The sequence below is a fragment of the Ranitomeya variabilis genome, chromosome 1, assembly GCF_051348905.1.
Source record: "Ranitomeya variabilis isolate aRanVar5 chromosome 1, aRanVar5.hap1, whole genome shotgun sequence".
Classification (NCBI taxonomy): domain Eukaryota; kingdom Metazoa; phylum Chordata; class Amphibia; order Anura; family Dendrobatidae; genus Ranitomeya; species Ranitomeya variabilis.
Window position 1 is genome coordinate 274343919 of NC_135232.1, and position 11793 is coordinate 274355711.

Consider the following 11793-nt stretch of genomic DNA (forward strand, 5'->3'; position numbering starts at 1 on the left):
AACTGTATACACATTATCCTATATAAAATCAATAAAGTTTATTGAAAACAAGTTTTAAAAAGGAAATTATACATAATACCATATGAGTTAAATTCAAAGAGGATTTATCAATATCCCTGATACAGCGGAAGTACCATATCCAACCATGTATTTTTAAAGGTTAAGACACAATATATAATTGAAACTAGTCTCATATACAATTCCTAAAAACATCCTTTAAGGTAATAATACAAATATTGTTCCCGGATGATGAGAATTCAGTATACGGAATAGTTATAAGATGGAAAAAATAGATCAATGCTTACCCATGATTGTATGCCGCTGCCCAGGGACGCCCCTGAATTCTCATCATCCGGGAACAATATTTGTATTATTTCCTTAAAGGATGTTTTTAGGAATTGTGTATGAGACTAGTTTCAATTATATATTGTGTCTTAACCTTTAAAAATACATGATTGGATATGGTACTTCCGCTGTATCAGGGATATTGATAAATCCTCTTTGAATTTAACTCATATGGTATTATGTATAATTTCCTTTTTAAAACTTGTTTTCAATAAACTTTATTGATTTTATGAGATTTGTGGCATAGTGGTCTGTGGGTACTAGTTACTCATTTTGTGATAATCATATGTATTTGTCCACTAGTCTTTATTTGATTAGATACTATTGATGGAGAAGCAATGATGAGAATGCTTCTGGCTGAGATTGGATATTTCTGTTTTTTGAGTTTGTATTTTGACATTATCCTATATGTGTGTTTATGTTTACATGACAAGTCTGGAAGGTGAAATTATTTGTCAGCTATAAATCCTGATGAGCACAATGTCCTGGTGAACCCCTGAAGTTTTTCAGAGCAGTTTGGAAGTGTAAATGACACCTGTGGGAATATTGAGAGGGGGCTGCTGTGTCCTACCAGGTCTTATGCTTCTCTGTAGGAGGTGGGGGCGGAGGGGGTCATGGGCATAGACCGCAATCTGCTCTTATCAGGATTTATAGCTGACAAATAAAAAAATATTTAGAATTGATATTTTTCTATCTACTGGCTAACACGGTACCAAGATATATTTCTTTCCTGTAGCTGACAAATAGACAGGGGTCAAAGTGAGGACATAACAGCATCCTTGGTGAGCAGACAGCGGTGCTGATAGAAGTGATGGGTTGCTCCCTGCTGTGAACGGCACCCCAATGCCAGCCGTTAAATTCTCTGAATGGCTCTCATTGGGTAAAATTCTGGTGTTCGGCGGACGTACTCCCGCCTACCCATACCAAACTACGCACACTGATCAATTTCATTGGCTAACTGTGAGTAGGCGGAGTTTTGGCCATAGGTGGGCAGGGTTTCAGACGCATTAAAACCATCTTAAATATGTGTTAACCTATTGTGAAAACAAATTTAATAGGGATCCATTTAGGATCCAATAGAGGGGGCTTTTTTGGTGAGCGGAGCCAGATCACCAAAAAGAGCCGGACTGTCCATCACTAGTTGATAATACGGCTGATGCTGTCAGTGAGCACACCAACTGACTCACTTTTGCTGGACGTGTGGACTGGTGGTTGTCAGGACACCATCCATACACTTCACTAGCACAGGCTCACTCACCAGGCTCTGCGCTGCTCCTGCCAGTATAAAGTTGCAGTTTGTTAACTTTGATGCCAGCTTTTTTGATCAGTAACCACTCCTGCCAGTCTGAAAGAAAACTGATGTTGATGCTGATCTTCCTGTTTTGTGCTGGTGTTAAAAGACCAGTGGCCCAAGGTAAGTTAACACTTTATACAACGCTAGTTACGTACTTAAATCTGTGAAAATTTGCCCAGTTTTCATTTCCAGAACCCGTGTGGGCCAGGCTAGAGTGATCTGAATGTGATGCTCTGTGTATTGGTGCTGTGCTATCTGTGGCCCAAATTGATTTAACCTCTGAAAAACACCACTAATTAAAATCTGTGAAAGGCTACGTTCACATTTGCGTTGTGCGCCGCAGCGTCGGCGCCGCAGCGCACAACGCAAACAAAAACGCGGCAAAACGCACGCTAAAACGCTGCGTTTTTCGCCGCATGCGTCCTTTTTGGCCGAAAGTTGGACGCAAAAAAAATGCAACTTGAAGCGTTTCTTGCGTCCAACGCTTGCGGCCATGCGGCGCAAAACGCAGCACAACGCATGTCCATGCGCCCCCATGTTAAATATAGGGGCGCATGACGCATGCGGCGCCGCTGCGGCGCCCGACGCTGCGGCGCTGACCGCAAATGTGAACGTAGCAAAAATTAGCTTTTTGCCCGCTTTGATTCCGGTTCTCATGCCCAAAACCCATTTGGGCCAGGCTGATCTGAATTTGATGCAGGCCATCACTATCTTTGTGTCTGCAGTGTGAAATCAGTGGCCCAAAGTAATTTAAGTGCCCTTCGGTGCCCACTTTGATTCCCATCTTTGCGCTATTTTTGTAGCTGCTTTTAAGTGTATTGTCATCAGGGCACCTCGCTGCATTATTTTGTATTATTGTGATTTTTACTTTTGTTGTTAAACCTGTAAAAAACAGAAAGAAACCAACTTCAGAATCGTTCGATACACTGAGTGATAAAAAATCTCAGCTTTTGGGCCTGTTTTAGGTCCACGATCAGGAATAGTAGCCAGTACATGTGGATTTACCGCATCTGATGACATTCTATTGGTCAAAATATGCAGTGGAGACACAGAAATTGATATCCTTCAGAAGGAACCTGAAAACCCATCTCTTCAGGAAAGCCTACAGCCTTCAATAACCATTCTCCTTATTCTGAATCTGCACCCTACTATTCATCTGTCTCCACACCCTCCATGCACGATAACTGCACTTGATACTTGACTATTGCACTTAAACACACGGGCTGATGACCGAATCATGCAGCTTTATATGAAAATCCCTATTTATTATAATTGCCAGACCTGAAATAACGAGCACTTTTCACCTATTGTGTCCCCCCATTTCCTTGTAGATTGTAAGCTTGCGAGCAGGGACCTCACTCCTAATGTCACTGTTTAAATTATCTTAACTTGTATTATTATTATTATTTATTTATATAGCACCATTAATTCCATGGTGCTGTACATGAGAAAGGGGTTACATACAGGGTTATAAATATCGTTTACAGTAATCAAGTTTACAGTGACAGACTGGTACAGAGGGGAGAACTTGTATTGAATTTATTGTCTGTACATGTCCCCGCTTAATTGTAAAGTGCTGCGGAATATGTTGGCGCTATATAAATAAAAATTATTATTATTATTCTGCTGCCTCACCACCATCAGAGCTGCCGCCTCTTTACCACCAGAGCTGCCGCCTCACCACCACCCGAGCTGCCGCCTCACCACCACCAGAGTTGCCATCTGTCATTGTTAACGGTATCTATAACCCTGTATGTAACCCCTTTCTCAGGTACAGCACCATGGAATTAATGGTGCTATATAAATAATAATAATGCTGCGTCTTGTAATCCAGCATCGCGAGCGAGTTTACGCAGCGGTAAATAGCAGCACAGTGGGCATGGGATTTCTATAAATCTCATCGACTGTGCTTGAAACCTAGAACACAGCGTTTTGGACTCAGCGCAGGGGAGCTGCATCCAAACCACTACTATTCCGGATCGTGGGCACGCAGCCTTCCCTACGGACATTGCACATCTCCTTCCATTAGGTAAAGGAAGGTTTGGGTTGTCTGCTATGTAGACAAGGACACACGGAAGTGACTGGCCTGACTTTCAATATGGCCGCCTCAGCCTGGCCTTAGTGAACAACCACAAATGAATTTGTACAATGAGAAAACTGCAGCTTTTCCAACTGTTTCCTAATATTTCCAATGTGGCACATGCAGTATTATTATAGGTTTATCTCGTCTCTTTATAAAAATACAATAATCCCATAGCAAGCCGTTAGCTTGTCACGTAATGATGATGGTAAAGGTGTCAGTAAAAAGCCTGGGCAAGAAGACACCAGACACGACTTGCCTATGCCACAAGTAATATGGCCGCGCAGTACGGTCAGTCCTCCCGGAAGTGACGTCATAAAACGGGGTAGTTTAATCATGTGACTTGTGAAATCCATGCCGTCCTGCGCGTGTAATTGACGCCATCATGCGGTTCAAATCTAGGTAAGTGCACAAGTTATGGGCGCTATAACGGAGGTGATAGGATAACAGTAACGCGGTGTTTCTGTCAGATACTTCCTGTGTGAGCTGGTGCTGGAGGACCCTCGCTGGAGACAGAGTATCACGGAGGTGGCAGTGTGGTACAATGTGAAGGAGACGGTGGCGAGGCTGCATGGAGACTTCGGGGCTGCGGCGTGCTCTGTTGGCATGTCAGGTACCGTGGGGGATGGGAAAGCTGCTCCATCTCTATGATGATGACGTCAGAGCTGCATAAAAGAACCAGGAGACGTGACACCTGCGGGGGGCTACAAAGTGCAGGCACTATATATATATATATATATATATATATATATATATATATATATATATATATATATATAGCCTTTACCTAACACATACAAGGATAATTACAAAACATACATCTGTTCTGGTAAATAATGCTGTGCAACAGACTTGTACCATTTCACTTGGAGTTATATCTTTATATTTTGGGTAGAGCATAGCCTAAGGTATTCTGTATTTCTGTTACAGTGAAATATCTTAATGCATACACGGGCATCATATTGCTTCGATGTCGTAAGGCTTTTCACCAGCTTCTGTGGTCGTCCCTTCCATTTATCACAAGGCTTGAAAACAGAGGTCAGCGCTATCCGTGCTTCATCAACACACTACATGTTGGCGGTGAGTAACCTGGGTGTTGACCAGGACTATCTGAGCATATGAGGCTAGCCTCTCTGAGGGCAGGAGTCACATTCCAGCTCCGGCCTATGGCTTTCTTATCTTCAAATTTAGATTTTTGGACCAGTTTCTCCTTCCTGGCGTATATTACCAGTACAACTTCCTGGCGTATATTACCAGTACAACTTCCTGGCGTATATTACCAGTACAACTTCCTGGCGTATATTACCAGTACAACTTCCTGGCATATATTACCAGTACAACTTCCTGGCGTATATTACCAGTACAACTTCCTGGCGTATATTACCAGTACAACTTCCTGGCGTATATTACCAGTACAACTTCCTGGCGTATATTACCAGTACAACTTCCTGGCGTATATTACCAGTACAACTTCCTGGCGTATATTACCAGTACAACTTCCTGGCGTATATTACCACTGCAACTTCCTGGCGTATATTACCAGTACAACTTCCTGGCGTATATTACCAGTACAACTTCCTGGCGTATATTACCAGTACAACTTCCTGGCGTATATTACCAGTACAACTTCCTGGCGTATATTACCAGTACAACTTCCTGGCGTATATTACCAGTACAACTTCCTGGCGTATATTACCAGTACAATAGTGACACAGTAACAGGGTTGTCCATGACCTGAATGGCTATATTCACCCATTTAAGATTAAAAAAAAAACCCAGCCTGTATTTAACTACGCTGTTGTAGCTGGGGCTCACATTGCGTGATTCGAGCCCTCCAACCAGTCAGTGGCCACTTCACTCTCACTTTTAGACGTAGCTGACTTCTTTCAATTCCTGCACATGTCAGTTTCTTTCTAAAGAAATTGGCTCCAGCCTCCCAGGCTCACGTAACGAGAGAGTTGGTGCCATGGCGCCCATTAAAGGCCAGTATAGCCCTTTTTATTTTACATGGAGGAAATAACAATTAAGAAAGGGATGTCTGAGTAGTGGACAACCCCTTTAACATTTTTAGAGCACACATGGTGGAGATACAGCAGAGTTCCTTTTTGGAGTAAACATGCTATTTTTTTTTTATTATTTAGCATAAAAGGTGTGCTCAGTCTAGTTATTCTTGTTTCAGCGACTCAAGGCTATATAGTGAAAATTATCACCAGATTGGTGTCTTCCAGGCAAATTGAAGGGACAGAGACCCTGTTTCCAGCGATGTCACTTACTGGGCTGCTTGCTGTCATTTTGACAAAATCATTGTTTTATTTGCTGCATATCTACCAATTCTCTGAATGCTGAGCTCCTTATAACCCAGCCCACACCATTAATTGGCAGCTTTCTGCCTATGCATAGTGTACACAAAAGAAAGACGCCAATCAGTTTGGGAGAGGGGGTTATGCAGAGCTCAAGAATAGGAGTAACTACATTGCAGCTGGATTACTAGACCTCTAATGATGCTCTACTGCTGATAAAACTGTGAATTTATCAAAAGTACACTATGCAGCCCAGTAGGTGACATGTTGCTGGAATCAGGGTGTCTACCCCTACATTATGCTGCTCTAAGCTTAGGTGGCAAAACCTAGTGACAGATTCCCTTTAATGAGGAACTGTCACCATATTTCACAATACCAGCTTCCCACATTGTGAAAAAGATCTAACAACAAATGACCTTGTGGGCTATAAATCATCTAAAGATGGAGAATGTGTAACTGGTGGAGAAAAGTTGAACTTGATGGACCCATTGAACTTAGACCTGATGTTGTTGCTGCCGCTTCACCAACCTTATTAGTAAAAGTATCTTTCATGGCTATTTTACCCTTTTTCATAAAAAAAAAATCCTTTTTATTGAAAAGTCTAAATACAAATTTTCCATTTCAATGATCGTGTATGGTATAATAATTCCATATACACAAAGCAGCACAAATTCCCTAGCCCATCCCGACATTCTGAAGAAAACATTTACATTTTCACAGCAGTTCTAGAATAAAGGAGTATAAAATGTCTTTGGAGTGGAAGTGGACAATAGAGAGGGGGAAAAGATGGCTAATTAGGGAATAATCTCTAATTAATTAGAAGATCTGTGCTCAGCCCTCGATTGTCAAGCCAAGGACTCCATATCTTTTCTAACTTGTGAATCCAGTTGCAAGTTGTGTGGATGGTGAGGTTAACTAATTGGGGGTTGACACAGTGCCTGAAACCCTCGTGCTGTACAGAATAAATAGTGACCATTTGTCTGCGGCTGATTAGGCTTGTGGGTGCCACTTTGTGTTTCTTCTTTTGTTGATCGTGAGGTTTACATATTTTAAATAGGTTGTCCAGTAAATAATATTTATCCATGTACAGTACAGACCAAAAGTTTGGGCACACCTTCTCATTTAAAGATTTTTCTGTATTTTCATGACTGTGCAAAGCAAGAGTCATCAAAGCAAAAGGTGGCTACTTTGAAGAACCTAGAATATAAGACATAATTTCAGTTGTTTCACACTTTTTGTTAAGTATTTAATTCCACATGTGTTAATTCATAGTTTTGTTGCCTTCACTGTGAATGTACAATTTTCATAGTCATGAAAATACAGAAAAATCTTTAAATGAGAAGGTGTGTCCAAACTTTTGGTCTGTACTGTAAGTTGATAAATGTTTGAAACTCCATCCTTTCCTGAGAATAGTGGGTCCAAAATGTCCTGTGTGAATGGAACTATTAGTGCGCAAGTGCGAACATTGCTGTTATATACAGTGAATGGAGTAAAACGTTGCACATGCTCAGCACTGGTCCATTCGCCAGGGGAATTTTGTACTACTCTTCTCTGTGGATAGATGATGTACCCTTTAAACAGGAGTGTAACTACAACAGGTGCAGGGGTTGCAATCGCACCCGGACCCTGGAGCCTAGGGGGCCCTAAAACTCCCTTTGGCCTATAGAAAAAGACTATTGCTATTAAAGATTTAAAAGATGGGCTTTCGCATAGGGGCCCATGAGTTTCAAGTTACGCCACTGCCTTTAAAGCACCACTCCAGTGTTTTGGTGTTTTTTTTTTTTTCTGTGCTGGAGTGGCGCTTTAAATGTAAGCCTCCTGCCCCCAGTCATACTCGCTCTCTGCCGTCTTCACAGCTTTTATAGTGCTGCTCTGGTCTTTTTGCAGCTTCTTCCCTGCCAAGAGCATGTTTTGCGGCAGAAAAATGCTAAATAATTGCCTAGTGTGAACTTACCCTAACACAACCGATATGCTGCGGATTTTAAAATGTGCACCACATGGTAAACCAAGTTGTACAAGACCTGCTATAGCATATGATGACTAAGAGTTAGACAGGGGAGTGTTTTTCAGAGATGAAGTAGTGAGCACGAACAAAAAATATGGAAGCTGAAGCTAGAATTGTAGTAGGGGACTATTTGACCACTACAGTGGGGAAGGTGACAATAAAGCTATAAAAGTCAGTGATTTGAAATCTCAGCCAATGAAGGAGAGGCATCTGCTGTCACATGGATCTTCTTGTAATCCCTCCCACAAACTCTCCTATTCACTACACATGAAGGGGAGAGGAGAGAACCAGAGAACTTCGAAAAAAGTGTTTATTATTCAAGCTAATCACTTTACACATTTTTTTTTTTTGAACATTAACACCTGCTTAGAAGCTCTTACCAGCAAAGTGTGTCATGGCACAACCCCTTTAAGTATTACTTTTATAGATTTATTCTGGTTTCAGCAACTAAAGATTAGACCCTGTGCACAACCTTTATACTAAACCGTTCAAATGTCAAAAGCGCTGAGCATGTGCCACTGATGACGTGTATCACGCGGATAAGAAGCAGTCAGGATGTGTGACCACCTACCGACAGGGAGTGCACAACAGTCACACATACGGCTAGATTCATACATTGGACTTTGAAACTTCAATTCTCGTGAGCCTGTGAAGGTTCGACCTCATCAGTAACACTGTGGTTAGGAAGTATGTTTATGGGACAGCCTACATAAGGGGCGGAAATCAGGATACTCCTTAAGTTTTCTGTATTCTGTTACAGGCACAATTCGTACATGTCAGAAATTCCTCATTCAGTACAACAGGAGACAATTAATGCTGTTGTTGAAGAACTGTACAAATCCTGGTAAGTAATTGCCAACTTTAAGTTTCTACATCCACATATGGCAAAGGCTGAAAATCCCACAAATTTCGGCAGCATGTCTGCTGTCAGTACAGTGTAAGTCATTAGTCTCACACACTAAATGTACTTTTATTTTTTTTAGAGGAGAAAAGAGCCATCCAGAAGTCAATAGAGAGCTGTTCCTTAGAAAACGTACAAGAACCAGACTTTTCAGCTGATGAAGATGTTGCGTAGGTGCCATACCTACAAATATAAATTTGTTTAATTTTGAAATAAGTAATATGTCATGTGTTACCTTTTTTTCCCCCTTTTTATATCCCTATTTAAAGTTGTATATTAAAAAGCAAACTTGGCGCTGGTGTGGTGTTCTTATATCATGTGCTCAGAGATTTAACTGAATGAGTTCCTTATGTAAAAGAGAGGCCGTTCTCTGGAAAAATGGTTGTTTCCCACTCCCATTATGCTCGCTGCTCGATAAACACTACTACTAACCTATTCCTGACATATGGCATACTGGTACATCATATTTTGTATGTACGTCCCACAAATGGATGTACAAGTATGTCATGGTTAGCAGATCTGTATACTGTCACATCACATGGAGATATGCAGATTAATTTGTCTGATTAATTTTGTCTCATGGATGGAATAAAGGGTTCAATACATAGAGAAACCTAGATCATAAAACGAAAAAAAATAAATAAACACCAGAACCATATTTACCAAACGAATAAGTTTTATTACAATACAAAAAAAATCACATTTAGTAAAAAAAAAAAAAAAAGTGGGAAACTATGAGATGGCGTCACATTCCCACCAAAAGATGTCAAGTAGTGCATGAAATCTTCCGGACTATCCAGCGAGCCCACCTGTGTGTAGTAAGTCTGTGACCTGTTAATGTTGTATTCATAAACTATAACAATGGCTCAATACTAGTCTACAAGTGTAGCACCAGTTAAATATAACAATGTAAAGCTATGTGTGCACGTTGAGTATTTGCTTGCAGAAATTTCTGCAAGGTTTCTGCATTTCTTGGCTGCAAAAACGCGCATTTTGCCACCATCTTTGGTGCGTTTTTGTACAGCGATGAAGACTTTTGTGGGCTAAATAAAGATTTAAAAAAGTTTTGTGATGTAATTTCTTGGTTCAACACCACCTTTTTCATTCTGATGCAGTGACATCAGAGTAACGGGATTAGGGCTTGGTGTCAGAAGCTGTCATTGACAGCCCGACACTCTCATTACTAAGTCGGTAATTTAACACAAACAAGCACACACACATTGTCACCAGCCTATGTAGGAGCATTAACATAATAAATCTATGTAGGCTGCAACCAAACAGCAACTCTTAATTTAAAGAAAAAAAAAAAAGTGCAGGGGCTCCCTTGTAAATTTTCATAACCAGCTGAGGGCTGATGTTAATATTCTGGGAAGGAGCCAAAAGCAATAAGGGTTACCAGGCTATTAATATCAGCTCACAGCTGTTTGCTTAGCCTTTACTGGCTAGTTTACAAGGGGACCCCAGAAAAAAAAATTGACGTGGGGTCTCCTTATAATATCCTTATAAAATCGCCCCACCCCCAGGCTGAAAATATCTCTCAGCGTCCCCAGAAAAGACGCATGTATAAGATGCATCAAATCTGGTGCTTAGCCTCTCTTCCCACTTGCCCTGTAGCGGTGGCAAGTGGGGTAATGTCACCTTTGTATTGCCAGGTGAAATCAAGCCACAGGTTAGTAATGGAGAGGCGTCTATAAGACGCCCCCATAGTACTAACCCCATAGTGATATTATAAAGGCAGACTCCCAGAATAAAGTATTTTATTTGAAATAATGAACCAGACTCCTTTTTTATAAATCTAAATTAAACCATAATCACCAAACGCCTAATCCACTGACGTCTCCTGCAACAAAAATACAATAATAAACCACAATATTCCTCACCTGTCCGCAGAGAAGGTAATCCATAATGTCCCACGATGATCCTGATGACTTTGAGAGCAGTCAATGATGTGACTGCTCTCAAAGATGGCCGACAATACACTGACAGAAGGTAATCGCTCCCGCAGTGCGTCACTGAGCTGCATGAGAGAGGTCACCGGAGTTCATCAGCTGATCAGGTCCGGTGCTATCACTTATGGCTATTGAGAATTTTCTCACACAGGTGAACACTTTCCCGGCAGCTTAGTGATGCACTGCGGGAGTGATTACCTCCTGTCAGTGTATCGCCGGCGGTCCGGTAGAGCAGTCACACCTCCAGATGTGACTGTTCTATACGTGAGATTGACATGGGACACTTGGGATTGCGTGGACTACGGCGGACAGATGAGTATATGGTGGTTTTATTATTATTTTATTTTATTTTTGTAGTTTCTAGGAGACTTGTGCATCGCGGATTAGGCGTTAAGGTGAGTGTTTTTTTTTTTTCTCTTAGACGAGAGTGTCGGGGATTTGGTGTTAGGTGAGTATAATGTGTGTTTTTTTAAAATTTGAATATGTATGTAATTATTTTACATGCTGCGTGTGGTGTGTTTTTTTTTTTTTTATGTACGAGCAAAGGCGCCAGCTGACGAGAGACTATGTCTCCAATCAGCGATTCCTGCTATCGCTGTACATGAAATAAAATAGGTGTGATTAAAAACTAGAATGAGTCACAGGAATGAAACAAAACTAGTGATGAGCGAGTGTACTCGTGACCTCCGAGTATTTATGACTGCTCAGAGATTTAGTTTTCATCGCCGCAGCTGAAAGATTTACATCTGTTAGCCAGCTTGATTACATGTGGGGATTCCCTAGCAACCAGGCAACCCCCACATGTACTCAGCCTGGCTTATAGCTGTAAATCATTCAGCTGCGGCAAGAAAAACTAAATCTCGGAGGACCCCCCCCCCCCTCCCCCCGAACGAGTATATTCGCTCATCACTAATAATTA

The 11793-nt window shown here is 41.3% G+C and overlaps 1 protein-coding gene across 1 annotated transcript; it reads left to right on the top strand.

The window, feature by feature from the left end:
* The first annotated feature begins 3974 nt into the window (after nucleotides 1–3974).
* Nucleotides 3975–9218, top strand: POP5 (POP5 ribonuclease P/MRP subunit). Its single transcript, XM_077294434.1, has 5 exons — nucleotides 3975–4121; nucleotides 4190–4332; nucleotides 4650–4799; nucleotides 8785–8868; nucleotides 9008–9218. The coding sequence occupies exons 1-5, from the start codon at nucleotides 4105–4107 to the stop codon at nucleotides 9097–9099; spliced, it is 486 nt and encodes a 161-aa protein (XP_077150549.1). The 5' UTR covers nucleotides 3975–4104; the 3' UTR covers nucleotides 9100–9218.
* Nucleotides 9219–11793: the final 2575 nt, after the last annotated feature.